Source organism: Oncorhynchus keta, chromosome 1 (assembly GCF_023373465.1).
Source record: "Oncorhynchus keta strain PuntledgeMale-10-30-2019 chromosome 1, Oket_V2, whole genome shotgun sequence".
In the NCBI taxonomy this organism is placed as follows: Eukaryota; Metazoa; Chordata; class Actinopteri; order Salmoniformes; family Salmonidae; genus Oncorhynchus; species Oncorhynchus keta.
In genome coordinates, this window is record NC_068421.1 from 70892801 (window position 1) to 70908700 (window position 15900).

Consider the following 15900-nt stretch of genomic DNA (forward strand, 5'->3'; position numbering starts at 1 on the left):
GGGTTAGAGTTAGACCATGGACATTGAAGGGTTAGAGTTAGACCATGGACATTGAAGGGTTAGAGTTAGACCATGGACATTGAAGGGTTAGAGTTAGACCATGGACATTGAAGGGTTAGAGTTAGACCATGGACATTGAAGGGTTAGAGTTAGACCATGGACATTGAAGGGTTAGAGTTAGACCATGGACATTGAAGGGTTAGAGTTAGACCATGGACATTGAAGGGTTAGAGTTAGACCATGGACATTGAAGGGTTAGAGTTAGACCATGGACATTGAAGGGTTAGAGTTAGACCATGGACATTGAAGGGTTAGAGTTAGACCATGGACATTGAAGGGTTAGAGTTAGACCATGGACATTGAAGGGTTAGAGTTAGACCATGGACATTGAAGGGTTAGAGTTAGACCATGGACATTGAAGGGTTAGAGTTAGACCATGGACATTGAAGGGTTAGAGTTAGACCATGGACATTGAAGGGTTAGAGTTAGACCATGGACATTGAAGGGTTAGAGTTAGACCATGGACATTGAAGGGTTAGAGTTAGACCATGGACATTGAAGGGTTAGAGTTAGACCATGGACATTGAAGGGTTAGAGTTAGACCATGGACATTGAAGGGTTAGAGTTAGACCATGGACATGTTAGACCATGGACATTGAAGGGTTAGAGTTAGACCATGGACATTGAAGGGTTAGAGTTAGACCCATGGACCATGGACATTGAAGGGTTAGAGTTAGACCATGGACATTGAAGGGTTAGAGTTAGACCATGGACATTGAAGGGTTAGAGTTAGACCATGGACATTGAAGGGTTAGAGTTAGACCATGGACATTGAAGGGTTAGAGTTAGACCATGGACATTGAAGGGTTAGAGTTAGACCATGGACATTGAAGGGTTAGAGTTAGACCATGGACATTGAAGGGTTAGAGTTTGACCCCTGTGACAATGCTATGCTTTTGCTAATGTTCTTGTAACACATGTATAAACTTTTCTCTGGCTGTGATGTGACGCTCAATTGTCATGAGTGAAACGTCAGAATGGATGAGATTTTTGAAAACTTTTATTTTTTGTACAGGAATTTGTGCTTCATTTGATATCCTCCATGTTGTCTTAATGCTTTATGAAAACCATTATTGTGTATATTCAGAGCTGAAACACACATGTAACCTCATTTGAGGAAGAGGAGTTCCCTCCTTCATTTGCCAACCCCTCCCCCTATCACACACAGTAAAAACAACAAAGTCATTCTCTCAAACAAATGGACATGAACTGAAATTAACATGAGACTGCGTTGTAAGAATGTCAGATCTTTTGACATGTCAAACCCAGTGGCATCTTATCCACAACTAAAGCATATATAGTAAATGGATCAATTTATGAAGTAGTAAGGTCACATGAGATCTCCACCTATCAGTGATCCATGATGCTTTGGCTGTCCTGTCCAGTCATCAGTATATTTGTCTATATTAGGTTTTTGGAGATGGAGCTAGTGGCTGGACTGCACACTAATAAGTCTAATTCAGATGGTGTTCTACATTGGTAATGCAGGAGGTTGAACAACCCTGTCCTGACTATATGTATGTACAGTATGTGTTTTCACTGTAACCTACAGTATCTCTATATTAACTTACTGTTGTCATTCATTTTTGCTTTGCCATCTTCCTTTACAGAAAGATTCAAATGTGGTTTGTGATGAGATGTTCGTTCTGTGTTTTTAAATTGCACAGGATCATGTTTGATTCCGCTACTGTAGGCCTAATGTATTTTTACTATTGCATTACCACAGTAATTACCACGTCATGTGTGCACCTTATTATCCAGGTACCTATAGATCAACTGATATAAAAACATCAAACACAATATGGGCGACTTTCATTACAGGTTTATTTATGATAGTGTCATGAAGAGGATTTTGTAGCAAAATAGAGGGGAGTAGGGTACTGAGTGAGTAAAGTAGGTGGATATGAATCTGGGAAATTGGGTTTTAATGGTCCCACCTTTTATTTGCCTCAGTCTGAAATAATTCAGTCACTTACACAACAGCTATTTTCATTAAGACAAACATGTCTGGTGTTACACTCATTTACAACAATGTAATAACAGTATAATTCTGTAAAATAAACTTACGTTTTAACAACTTTCATCTGCTGCATTAACTTCTCAGGTGATTTCTTTAAATCAGTACAAACAATTACAGTTGTAGCTCTCAAGCTTCACTGCCCTCTTTGTGTGTTTCAAAATGGAGGGGGGGGGAGTTGGAGTAGGTCATATTGAGGTCACCAGAGGTAGAGACCTCACTACACCGGGTGGTCATAATGGTTTCTGAGGTAACGCTCTGATATGGACGAGATATGCCGAATGGTTTAGCAACCACTAACCCCATATAGCTCCGGTCTCCCTGTGTCATGGAGTTACAGCCAAATCCATCCATGGCTCTTATCTGTTGTTCCCTACTCCTCCATCCAGGCCCTGCTGCCTCCTCTCCCTCTGGGGATGGTGGAGGTGTTGTTGGGGCATCCGGTAGAGCCAGGGGGGGCTGGATGTCTACAACTAAGCGATTCCTGTGTAGGGGAATTTGGAGTGAATACTCTCCTCGAGGCCTCGCCTCATCTGTGGGGGTGGAGAAAAAGTGTGATGTTTTGTACAATGACAGTTGGGGAGAGGGACTGATTTCTTCAGTAGGGTTACTGTAGTCTGCTCCGGTACTCCTCCCCACCTCGTCTGTGCTGCTGTCTGAGGCATCAAAGTTGATATTGAGCGCTCTTATTTGGGAGAAAGAAACATTCATGTCTGTAGAACTTTCCTCTGTGTCCCTTCGTGTCCTCTCTGACAGCGCCTGCACTTTACCAAGCCTTGGCTGATCCCACCTGTCCTCTGCTTCGGACTTCCTCTCCACCTCATCTGTGGTACTGGCTGAGTTGTTAAAGCTGGTATTGAGTGTTCTCCTTGGGGAAAAATTATCTGTGATGGCTTTAGCTGGTTTCATTGTGTGTTTTGGAGTCTCATCTCCACTCTCACAGCTGGAAGAGGATGATTTGGCAGGTGGAGCTTCCTGAGGGGGCTGAATATTCTGACGCCTCCTAAGTCCAGGGATGTAGATTTTAACTGATGGCTCCTCAGCTCTGACCCTGTCTGAGGAGGTGGTGGAAAGGAGTAATGTTTTGGGCAAAGACATTTTGGGACGAAGCTTGCTGTCTTCATCAAAGTCTACACCCTTTGTTCTGGTGACACTCTCGTACCTTGTCACAGACTCATGTTGATATTGAGAACTCTCGCTGGAAAAGCCCATATTTAGATATTTTCTTGGAGAGAAAGATACTTTAGTTGATGTGTCTCCAGATCTGAGAGAGTAATCCCTATATGTGACGTCAGGGATCTTAGCTTTCTCTTCTCTTTTTCGGTTCATTGTAGTCTCATCCTCGCTCCCGGTTCTAGAAGAGGATGAACCAGAGGGTGGGGGTGTTCTTGGGGCAGCAGGTGGAGCTTCCTGAGGGAGATGGCTATCCAGACGTCTCCCAAGTGGGGGGACATAAAGTTGAGTTTGAGAATCTGAAGAGGTGGAGAAAGGGAGGGATGTTTTTGGCAAAGACAGCTGTGGAAGGGGCTTGGTGTATTTCTTAAAGCCAATATTGAGAGTTTTCCTTGGCACCAAAGAGACCGTGTCTCCAAGACTGAGAGATGGATCCCTGTACATGACATCTGGAACTTGAGCTGAATCCTCCTCGCTCACGGTGCACTTTGTGGGTTCATCCCCACGATCACTGGACATATCATAGCACTCCTGTGTTTTCAGAGCACTCTGAACTTCCTGTATAAGTTCACCCACATTCTGGACAATCATCTTCTCCTTCACTACCTCCGTCTCTGGGTTCACAGTGTACACTGTAGGTTCATTCCCACTGTAACTTAGGTTCAGCTCCAGCAGATTATTATTCTCCCTCTGGTCTTTCACCAGCGGTTCTTCATTCCGAGCTTGTTCATACTTTCTCAACTGATCGTCAAAAGCAGAACCTGAGAGATCTTGACTGCTGGACTGTCCCGATGCACCTCGGATAGAATCAGGGAACTCAAAGATCTCTCCACTGTCATTCCACAGCTCAGGCTCCATGGGGTTTGTATCTGCCTTGATTGGTTTCCAATCTGTAAAGGGCTCAGCTGTAAATCCAGCGATCTCACCCACACTGCCGATCTTGATCTGTGGCACATCAACTTGTTTAACCATAGGGAAATCTGAACTCTGCTCAAAGGAGTCATCTTCCTTCTGGAGAGATTGATGTTCCCAGGGATTGTTCTGGGTCTTGCACTTCTCTTCCAATCTTTGAGCCAAATAGTTTTTGGGCCAGTGCATATCCTGATCCCTATCCGGCCTCTCCTGGTCAGAGTGTGAAGACACGGACGAGCTTCGATATCCCTGCAACTGTTCTGGGTCAGGGATGGGTTCAAACTCCATGCCATGGTGGGTATGGACTGGGTGAGCACCCACTTGTGGTTCACTCAGAGAGACATCAGAGAGTTCTCCACTATGTGTGTCTGTCTCTGGGCTGTCCTGTTGGGAGCTGCCTGAGCTGACAGAGTCCTGTGCCCTGGGCTTCTCGTCAGGTGGGTGATGGACCTCAAGGGAGGGGTGTGAGATATCCTTTGCATAAACATTCTCATATGTTGCATCATATTCCCCAGCGAGGTTGTCCTGTCTGCCATTGGCCACCGTATCATAGTATGTAATGCTACTCTGATCCCTTATTTCTGAAGGATGTCCTCTGAATGTCACACGACTCTCCCTGTGTGTTCCTAGTTCCTCCTGCGCCTCATCTGAATAGGCGCCATTGTCGTAGGGTCCCTGCCCAGCATAGGAGACCGACTGGGCTGGGGAGGAGCTTTGCTTGGTACGGTTACAGCACCTCTTCCAGAGAGGGTCCAGGAGAGGTCTGGAAAGAACACCAAGTATAAATGCTAACAGGAAGGTGATGAATACAGACAGGCAGACAGCCAGGACCAGGTCAGACTGTGTTCTCTGAGAAGCCCTGTGGAGATCTAGAGAGTTCAGGTCTGTCCCCTGATCCTCCCTCTGTAGGCTGCCTACCTCTGTGTGTATCAGCTTCCTCTCCCTGTGTAAACTCCTGGTGCCTCTGCTTTTCCTCTGTGTCTTATGAACATGGATGTTGAATACAGATATATACTGCTCTTCTGGCCCAGACATGCACACGTACAGCCCTGCATCTTCCTCTGTGATGTCACTGATCAGCAGGCCCATCTGACTTCCAGAAACTTGTCCATTAGTCGTCCACCATGTTGAATCTAGAACAAATACATCAGTGTATTACTGTCATAAAGCCAAGCATGATTACATTGTTTTACATCACATCTTATATGATTGATCTGAAATGTAAGTTGTTACAAACAAATGTAATATTGGAGTAATGCAACAAGTGAAAGGCAGCAGCTTCCTGTCTGGGTGTGTTACCTTGCCGCAGGGTGCCGCAGGGCAGCAGGATCTCTGTCCCCTCAGTCACTGTCACATCCTGGTGGAGCCCCTCCCTGTTCTCTGCTGTAGAGCAGGTGAGGTCACTGTCCTCCAAGTGTAACAGGTCTCCTGTGTGGGTGGAGGGGGAGGAACACACCATCCCCCTCCAGATCTGCTGTTGGGCCCTTTGCCTATCGTAGGCCATCCACCGCCTCACGCTCCGCAGGCTGCAGTCACACCTCCACCTGTTACCACTCACCTCCACCAGGGCATTCAGGTTACGTAGCGACAGGTAGGCGGATGGAGAGATTGTGGTCAACAGGTTGAAGCTCAGATCAAGGACCTTTTGAAGGATGTCATTATGAAAATGATAGGTATGTCAGAAATCTGTTTTATAGTACTGAGCTCAGGTGAGGTTTAGGTCAGGTGGTAACCAGATAACATGTTGTGATGCAGTAGTTACTATTAATGATTTGTAGTTACCCTGAGCTCTGGGAGGTCCTTGAGGGCGTGTGGGTGGAGGTTGGATATGTGGTTGTGCTGCAGGCAAAGCTCTCTCAGATGGGGGCACCTGCAAAGATCTCCAGGTTGCAGGCCAGAGATCCTGTTGTGGGAGAGCTGAAGCACCTGCAGGAACTCACTGCCTCCCAGGCCTAGTGGACAGCACACCAACATAGTCCTCACATTAGTGGCATAATGTCAGATGACTAGGATGACACCTGTTTGTCCTCAGTAATGCACAGATGATGGTAATCATGAGGTGGTTGACTATATGATCACAGAAGTCCGCTTCTCATCTTTGTTCTGTATGTGGGCAGTAAGCTGACATTCCTCCCATTGCTTTATGAGCAGGGGACCATCCTGAGATGAATGAATACCTGCCCTTACATATCCCTGCCTACCTGTCTGGGAATGCACAGCAACACCTGCTCCCTATACCTGACATGACTGAACTAGGAGGCACTGATAGCATTTGTTTACCCCCACTATAGGGTTTACTTCCCTGGGCCATTGTGGTGACACCTCGGTGTACAGTACTACGGTGTGATGGTAACAAAGACGCAGAGGCATTATCACTACAAGACATTGGGGACACTGAGTTATTGACAATCAAATGGTTTTGTACTTGGCACAGATTTGTTTTGAATTAATTATATGCTAAACAGTATGTCCTGGCTAGAGTATAAACAAATGACTAGGGTTGGGTAGCCTAGTGATTAAGAGCATTTAGGCAGTAACAAAAGGTTGCTGGTTCAAATCCTGAGATGACTAGGTGAAAAGCCTGCCTATGTGCCATTGAGCAAGGCACTTAACCCTAATTGCTCCTGTAAATCACTCTGGATAAGAGTGTCTGCTAAAATGGAAATGTTATGACTGATTCAGGCCAAGGATTTCTGTTGACAGAATTTAGTTTACACTGATTTTCAGTCTCTCCTGCGGTCTCCTCTTTTCACTAGGCTGACACTGCTGTGCTGAAGTGAGGCATTGTGGGTCTGGGCTTCCTTAGAGGAGCGCTAGGAGACTGAGCAGAATACCAAGCAGCACGGAGAGGCCCCTGTCTCACAGAGCAACTGCCGACAGTCCTCACAAACCTCAAACAAGGAGAAAACACAATCATCAGTGAATGCATACACAACTAAAAGGTTTAACTCCTTTGGCATTTTTAAAACAGTAAGATAATACTACTGTAAAATTATTGAGGCATTTTCCTCCTTTAAAACACAATCATTACACTTTCACACCCTCTGATGAACCATTGGAATGTCAGTAAACAGCATCTACAATTGGCTGAAGATTGTACAATGATTTGTCAAATTCATTTTGTGATTGACTGGGCCAGTTTAATCATTTCCGAAAAGAGCAAAGTCCTAATTATGTTGGATAATCATTCATAAGAGTATGGGTGTTCATGCATGTGCGTGTACGTTGCATTCAGAAAGTATTTAGACCTTGACCTTTTCCACATTATGTTACGTTAGACTTATTCTGAAATGGATTCAATTGTTTTTTTCCTGTTTAATCTATACACAATAGCCCATAAAGACAAAACAAAACTTTTTTGGAAAGTTTAGCAAATGTTATAAAAATATCAAATATCACATTTACATACAGTACCTGTTAGATGAATTTAGTTCTTATGTGTTCAACAACCAATTCAATTTAAAACACTTTTATAAGAATTTGTAAGATTCTTATTTGCATAAAATAGACAGAGACCAGTCAATCAAAATTAGCCAATAACATTTATTCTCGAGAGCGCTCTGGTCACAATACCATGTATATTGGTTTATATACCTCACATTTCATCCAATAACGTTTTAGATCCTCTTCTCTGACAAAGACAAAGCAGCTTCAAAAGTCCATTCCAACCCACTAACGCATGTACATTACACACTATATCTGGATTATCTCCTGAAGTCTCACCACAGTTTATTACCACTTAGCAGATAGTTCCAGTCCCCCCCAGATACGGAAAACCTGGAGGGGCTCTCACTGTCTTATTTTATCTTCAGATATATAGCTGGGTTGGTTTAAACATAGGTTAAGGATCCTCTTTGTTTTCGTTAGGCACACACATGCATTCCTCTCTTCCCCCCCTCCAACCCAGTTGGAGCTGTGTTGATTATTTTTAATTACTCCTTGTTCATGCTACATAACCTCTAATCCTAATGGTTAAGTTTCTGGGTAGAAACCTTGACAAAATATCTTAACAGTACCAGTCAAAAGTTTGGACTCATATACTCATTCCAGGGTTTTTCTTTATTTTTACTATTTTCAACATTGTAGAATAATAGTGAAGACATCAAAACTATGAAATAACACATGGAATCATGTAGGAACCAAAAAAGTGTTAAACTATATATTTTATATTTGAGATTCTTTCAAGTAGCCACCATTTGCCTTGATGGCAGCCTTCATGGGATAGTCACCTGGAATGGTGTGCTTTAAGTTTAATAGTGGAATTTCTTTCCTGTGTGTTTGAGCCAGTTATTGTGACAAGGTAGGGGTGGTATACAGAGGATGGCCCTATTTGATAAAAGACCCAGTCCATATTATGGCAAGAACAGCTCAAATAAGCAAAGGGAAATGACAGTCCATCATTACTTTAAGACATGAAGGTCAGTCAATGCGGAAAATTCAAGAACTTTGAAAGTTTCTTCAAGTGCAGTCGCAAAAACCAGGCGCTATGATGAAACTGGCTCTGATGAGGACCGCCACAGGAAAGGAAGCCCCAGAGTTACCTCAAATCAAATCAAATTTTATAAGTCACATACACATGGTTAGCAGATGTTAACGCGAGTGTAGCGAAATGCTTGTGCTTCTAGTTCCGACAATGCAGTGATAACCAACAAGTAATCTAACTAACAATTCCAAAACTACTATCTTATACACAGTGTAAGGGGATAAAGAATATGTACATAAGGATATATGAATGAGTGATGGTACAGAGCAGCATACAGTAGATGGTATCGAGTACAGTATATAGATATGAGATGAGTATGTAGACAAAGTAAACAAAGTGGCATAGTTAAAGTGGCTAGTGATACATGTATTACATAAGGATGCAGTCGATGATGTAGAGTACAGTATATACGTATGCATATGAGATTAATAATGTAGGGTAAGTAACATTATATAAGGTAGCATTGTTTAAAGTGGCTAGTGATATATTTACATAATTTCCCATCAATTCCCATTATTAAAGTGGCTGGAGTTGGGTCAGTGTCAATGACAGTGTGTTGGCAGCAGCCACTCAATGTTAGTGGTGGCTGTTTAACAGTCTGATGGCCTTGAGATAGAAGCTGTTTTTCAGTCTCTCGGTCCCAGCTTTGATGCACCTGTACTGACCTCGCCTTCTGGATGATAGCGGGGTGAACAGGCAGTGGTTCGGGTGGTTGATGTCCTTGATGATCTTTATGGCCTTCCTGTAACATCGGGTGGTGTAGGTGTCCTGGAGGGCAGGTAGTTTGCCCCCGGTGATGCGTTGTGCAGACCTCACTACCCTCTGGAGAGCCTTACGGTTGAGGGCGGAGCAGTTGCCGTACCAGGCGGTGATACAGCCCGCCAGGATGCTCTCGATTGTGCATCTGTAGAAGTTTGTGAGTGCTTTTGGTGACAAGCCGAATTTCTTCAGCCTCCTGAGGTTGAAGAGGCGCTGCTGTGCCTTCTTCACGACGCTGTCAGTGTGAGTGGACCAATTCAGTTTGTCTGTGATGTGTGTGCCGAGGAACTTAACTTGCTACCCTCTCCACTACTGTTCCATCGATGTGGATAGGGGGGTGTTCCCTCTGCTGTTTCCTGAAGTCCACAATCATCTCCTTAGTTTTGACGTTGAGTGTGAGGTTATTTTCCTGACACCACACTCCGAGGGCCCTCACCTCCTCCCTGTAGGCCGTCTCGTCGTTGTTGGTAATCAAGCCTACCACTGTTGCGTCGTCCGCAAACTTGATGATTGAGTTGGAGGCGTGCGTGGCCACGCAGTCGTGGGTGAACAGGGAGTACAGGAGAGGGCTCAGAACGCACCCTTGTGGGGCCCCCGTGTTGAGGATCAGCGGGGAGGAGATGTTGTTGCCTACCCTCACCACCTGGGGGCGGCCCGTCAGGAAGTCCAGTACCCAGTTGCACAGGGCGGGGTCGAGACCCAGGGTCTCGAGCTTGATTGACGAGCTTGGAGGGTACTATGGTGTTGATGCCGAGCTGTAGTCGATGAACAGCATTCTCACATAGGTATTCCTCTTGTCCAGGTGGGTTAGGGCAGTGTGCAGTGTGGTTGAGATTGCATCGTCTGTGGACCTATTTGGGCGGTAAGCAAATTGGAGTGGGTCTAGGGTGTCAGGTAGGGTGGAGGTGATATGGTCCTTGACTAGTCTCTCAAAGCACTTCATGATGACGGAAGTGAGTGCTACGGGGCGGTAGTCGTTTAGCTCAGTTAGCTTAGCTTTCTTGGGAACAGGAACAATGGTGGCCCTCTTGAAGCATGTGGGAACAGCAGACTGGTATAGGGATTGATTATAATATGTCCGTAAACACACCGCCAGCTGGTCTGCGCATGCTCTGAGGGCGCGGCTGGGGATGCCGTCTGGGCCTGCAGCCTTGCGAGGGTTAACACGTTTAAATGTCTTACTCACCTCGGCTGCAGTGAAGGAGAGACCGCATGTTTTCGTTGCAGGCCGTGTCAGTGGCACTTTATTGTCCTCAAAGCGGGCAAAAAAGTTATTTAGTCTGACTGGGAGCAAGACATCCTGGTCCGTGACTGGGCTGGGTTTCTTCTTGTAGTCCGTGATTGACTGTAGACCCTGCCACATGCCTCTTGTGTCTGAGCCGTTGAATTGAGATTCCACTTTGTCTCTGTACTTACGCTTAGCTTGTTTAATAGCCTTGCGGAGGGAATAGCTGCACTGTTTGTATTCGGTCATGTTGCCAGACACCTTGCCCTGATTAAAAGCAGTGGTTCGCGCTTTCAGTTTCAGGCGAATGCTGCCATCAATCCACAGATTCTGGTTAGGGAATGTTTTTATCATTGCTATGGGAACGACATCTTCGACGCACGTTCTAATGAACTCGCACACCGAATCAGCGTATTCGTCAATATTTTTATCGGACGCAATACGAAACATGTCCCAGTCCACGTGATGGAAGCAGTCTTGGAGTGTGGAGTCAGCTTGGTCTGACCAGCGTTGGACAGACCTCAGCGTGGGAGCCTCTTGTTTGAGTTTCTGCCTGTAGGCAGGGATCAACAAAATGGAGTCATGGTCAGCTTTTCCGAAAGGGGGGCGGGGCAGGGCCTTATATGCGTCGCGGAAGTTAGAGTAACAATGATCCAAGGTTTTACCACCCCTGGTTGTGCAATCGATATGCTGATAAAATTTAGGGAGTCTTGTTTTCAGATTAGCTTTGTTAAAATCCCCAGCTACAATGAATGCAGCCTCCGGATAAATGGTTTCCAGTTTGCAAAGAGTTAAATAAAGTTAGTTCAGAGCCATCGATGTGTCTGCTTGGGGGGGATATATACGGCTGTGATTATAATCGAAGAGAATTCTCTTGGAAGATAATGCGGTCTGCATTTGATTGTGAGGAATTCTAAATCAGGTGAACAGAAGGATTTGAGTTCCAGTATGTTTCCTTCATCACACCATGTCTCGTTAGTCATGAGGCATACGCCCCCGCCACTCTTCTTACTTATCTGCTGCAGAGGATAAGTTCATTAGAGTTACCAGCCTTGGAAATTGCAGCCCAAATAAATGCTTCAGAGTTCAAGTAACAGACACATCTCAACATCAAATGTTTGGTATTGGTATTTGGTATTTTATTGGATCCCCATTAGCTGTTGCAAAAGCAGCAGCTACTCATACTGGGGTCCACACAAAACATGAAATATAATACAGAATGACATAATACAGATCATCATTAGACAAGAACAGCTCAAGGACAGAACTACATACATTATTAAAATGGCACACGTAGCCTACTTATCAATGTATACACACAAACTATCTCGGTCAAAAACGGGAGAGGCGTTGCTTTATCTGTTTTTTTAACGGTTCAGAGGAGACTGCATGAATCAGGCCTTCATGGTCAAATTGCTGCAAAGAAACCACTACTAAAGGACACCAGAAAGAAGAGACTTGCTTGGGCCAGGTAACATTACTGTCCATTACATCTGTCCTTTGGTCTGATGAGGCCAAATTTGCGATTTTTGGTTCCAACTGCCGTGTCTTTGTGAGACACAGAGTAGGTGAACGGATGATCTCCGCATGTGTGGTTCCCACCATGAAGCTTGGAGGAGGAGGTGTGATGGTGTGGGGGTGCTTTGCTGGTGACACTGTCAGTGATTTATTTAGAATTTAAGGCACACTTAACCAGCATGGCTACCACAGCATTCTGCAGCAATACGCCATCCCATCTGGTTTGCACTTAGTGGGACTATAATTTGTTTTTCAACAGGACAATGACCCAACAAACCTTCAGGCTGTGTAAGCGCTATTTGACCAAGAAGGAGTGCTGCATCAGATGACCTGTCCTCCCAATCCCCAATCACCCGACCTCAACCCAATTGAGATGGTTTGGGATGAGTTGGACCGCAAAGTGAAAGAAAAGCAGCCATCAAGTGCTCAGCATATGTGGAAACTCCTTCAAGACTGTTGGAAAAGCATTCCAGGTGAAGCTGGTTGAGAGAATGCTAAGAGTGTGCAAAGCTGTTAAACTTGGCATTCAGGCCAAAGAGTTCAATCTTGGTTTCATCATGTTTCTCATGGTATGAGTGTCATTATGGTGCCTTTTGGCAAACTCTAAGTGGGCTGTCGTGTGCCTTTTACTGAGGAGTGGCTTCTGTCTGGCCACTCTACCATAAAGGCCTGATTGGTTGAGTGCTGCAGAGATGGTTGTCCTTCTGGAAGGTTCTCCCATCTCCACAGAGGAACTCTAGAGCTCTGTCAGACTGACCAACGGGTTCTTGGTCACCTCCCTCACCAAGGCCCTTCTCCCCCGATTGCTCAGTTTGGCCGGGCGGCCAGCTCTAGGAAGAGTCTTGGTGGTTCCAAACTTCTTTCATTAAAGAATGATGGAGGCCACTGTGTTCTTGGGAACCTTCAATGCTACAAAACATTTTTGGTACCCTTCCCCAGATCTGTGCCTTGAAACAATCCTGTCTCAGAGCTCTACGGACAATTTCTTCAACCTCATAGCTTGGTTTTTGCTTTAACCTGCACTGTCAACTCTGGGACCTTATATAGACAGGTGTGTTCCTTTCTAAATCATGTCCAATCAATTTCATTTACCACAGGTGGACTCCAAGTTGTGGAAATATCTCAAGGATGATCAATGGAAACAGGATGCATCCGAGCTAAATTTTGAGTCTCATAGCAAAGGTCTGAATACTTATGTAAATAAGGCACTTCTGTTTTTTTATTTTTAATAAATGGATTTTTAATTATTTTTGTCAATATGGAGTATTGTGTGTAGATTTATGAAGATTTTTTTTAAATACATTTTAAAATAAGTCTGTAACGTAACATGTGGGAAAAGTCAATGGGTCTGAATACTTTCCGAATGCACAGGTAACTGCCAAAATAAAGGAAACACCAACATAAAGAGCCTTAATAGGGCGTTTGGCCACTACAAGCCAAAACAGCTTCAATGCGCCTTGGCATAGATTCTTCAAGTGCCTGGAACTCTACTGGAGGGATGTGACACCATTCTTCCACAAGAAATTCCATAATTTGGTGTTTTGTTAATGGTTGTAGAAAACACTTTGTCAGGTGTGTTCAATTGGGTTGAGATCTGATGACTGAGCAAAAACACACACACACCCATTAAACCTCCTATGCTCCTTTGAGACCCCTCTTTCAAAGACACAGAGATCTTCTAGCCATGGTAGGCAAAATAATGGGCAACTGGGCATTTTTATATATGACCCTAAGCATGATGGGATGTTAATTGCAAAATTAACTCAGGAACCACACCTGTGTGGGAGCACTTGCTTTCAATATACTTTGTATCCCTCATTTACTGAAGTGTTTCCTTTAATTTGGCAGTTACCTGTATGTGTGTTAGGCAAAACAACCTGTGATTAGTGGAACTACATTTATAGTACAGCAAAGCAATTCCTGATGTGTTAGAGTGTGTGTGTGACTCACCCTCAGGGATCATCTCTAGCTGGTTCCTCTCAGCAGACAGCAGCTGCAGGGCCGGGGCCCAGGATACACATCTTCCTCTGTTGTGTGAGAGGGGTATTCTCCCATGTTTACCCCTCCAGTTCCTCCCCACACACAGAGACAGGTGAGTGATGCTGTTGTGTCCAAGCCATAGATTATTAAGCCCCCAACTTGGCCACGAGGGTTCAAGGGAGTTCAGGAGGTTGTGAGATAGGTCTAGATCATTTACGGTGGAAGGGATGTGTTGTGGGGCCTTGGAAAGGCCAGCAGAGGAACAGTTTAACAGAGGACCTCTCTGACAAAGGCAGGACTCAGGACAGGCAGGGGGAGTCGGAGAACACTGGAGCCCCTGGACGAGGAGGAGCAGCACTGCAGCACAGAACATCCACTGAGACACGGCCATCACAAACAGCCCAGTGCCCATAGGTAGAACTAAAAGAGATAACTAATGTTAGTGACTTGTGAGTTTCAACATTAAAGACAATGTATGAACACATACAGTATTGAAGGTAAATTCAATAGATATACCCTAATATACCAAGAGTAACACATACAACAGCATCCAAATAAAGTCCAAACACATGCATTACTCTCAAATTTAGAAACATACATTGCAAAATTAGCACACGTCATACACACATGTAAATGAATGTGTGAAAAAAACTCACTCACCCCTCCGTGTCTGATTGTATGCAACCAAAACGAACTCGACTTTCAGTCTCTCCCAAGTACATTGGCAAAGGTAGCAGATTTCAACAACTTTTTCTCCTGTAGTTTCAGATCAAAGTCTTCAGTGTGTATTGACATGTTGAGTCAGACATTCATTCACAACAATGGCATAAACGTTATGCTGATTCCCTCAATCATTCACATGGCGTGGTTAATGTCTCACCAGGACGTTGTTTTCTTGTCTTTCACAGTTAACTGTGCTGCCAGAATCTAATGAAAAGGACAACTATGCCATAGCTTGGATTTATTATTTATTGATAAATAACTGGATTGGAACAGATTTCATGCTATAAAAGTAATCTTGGTTATTGTGCCCTTTTACTGTGTAAAATGTAGTAGATGTAGAATATAGCTAGTACACTGTAAATGTAGTAGACGTAGAATATAGCTAGTACACTGTAAATGTAGTAGATGTAGAATATAGCTAGTACACTGTAAATGTAGTAGATGTAGAATATAGCTAGTACACTGTAAATGTAGTAGACGTAGAATATAGCTAGTACACTGTAAATGTAGTAGACGTAGAATATAGCTAGTACACTGTAAATGTAGTAGACGTAGAATATAGCTAGTACACTGTAAATGTAGTAGACGTAGAATATAGCTAGTACACTGTAAATGTAGTAGATGTAGAATATAGCTAGTACACTGTAAATGTAGTAGACGTAGAATATAGCTAGTAAATGTAGTAGATGTAGAAAATAGTACACTGTATAGATAGACGTAGAATATAGCTAGTACACTGTAAATGTAGTACGTAGAATATACTAGTAAATGTAGTAGATGTAGAATATAGCTAGTACACTGTAAATGTAGTAGAATATAGCTAGTAAATGTAGTAGATGTAGAATATAGCTAGTACACTGTAAATGTAAACATAGAATATAGCTAGTAAATGTAGTAGATGTAGAATATAGCTAGTACACTGTAAATGTAGTACGTAGAATATAGCTAGTAAATGTAGTAGATGTAGAATATAGCTAGTACACTGTAAATGTAGTAGACGTAGAATATAGCTAGTACACTGTAAATGTAGTAGACGTAGAATATAGCTAG

The 15900-nt window shown here is 43.9% G+C and overlaps 1 protein-coding gene across 1 annotated transcript; it reads right to left on the bottom strand.

Moving 5' to 3' along the window:
- Positions 1-645: 645 nt before the first annotated feature.
- On the bottom strand, positions 646-15520 carry LOC118392420 (uncharacterized). The gene is made up of 5 exons (XM_035784406.2): positions 14788-15520; positions 14098-14547; positions 5945-6114; positions 5462-5804; positions 646-5295 (listed from the first exon to the last, which is right to left on the bottom strand). Exons 2-5 carry the CDS (start codon positions 14537-14539, stop codon positions 2207-2209), a joined length of 4044 nt encoding a protein of 1347 aa, XP_035640299.1. The 5' UTR covers positions 14540-14547; positions 14788-15520; the 3' UTR covers positions 646-2206.
- Between the last annotated feature and the right edge of the window lie 380 nt (positions 15521-15900).

Bases quoted from the DNA above. Each gene is read 5' to 3' on its own strand.
- LOC118392420 (XM_035784406.2), bottom strand. From the start codon at position 14,539: ATGGGCACTGGGCTGTTTGTGATGGCCGTGTCTCAGTGGATGTTCTGT. The intron at 5,805-5,944 runs GTAACTACAAAT...ATCCTTCAAAAG, and splicing joins AGGACCTCCCAGAGCTCAGG to GTCCTTGATCTGAGCTTCAA. The intron at 5,296-5,461 runs GTAACACACCCA...TATTTGTTCTAG, and splicing joins CTGCGGCACCCTGCGGCAAG to ATTCAACATGGTGGACGACT.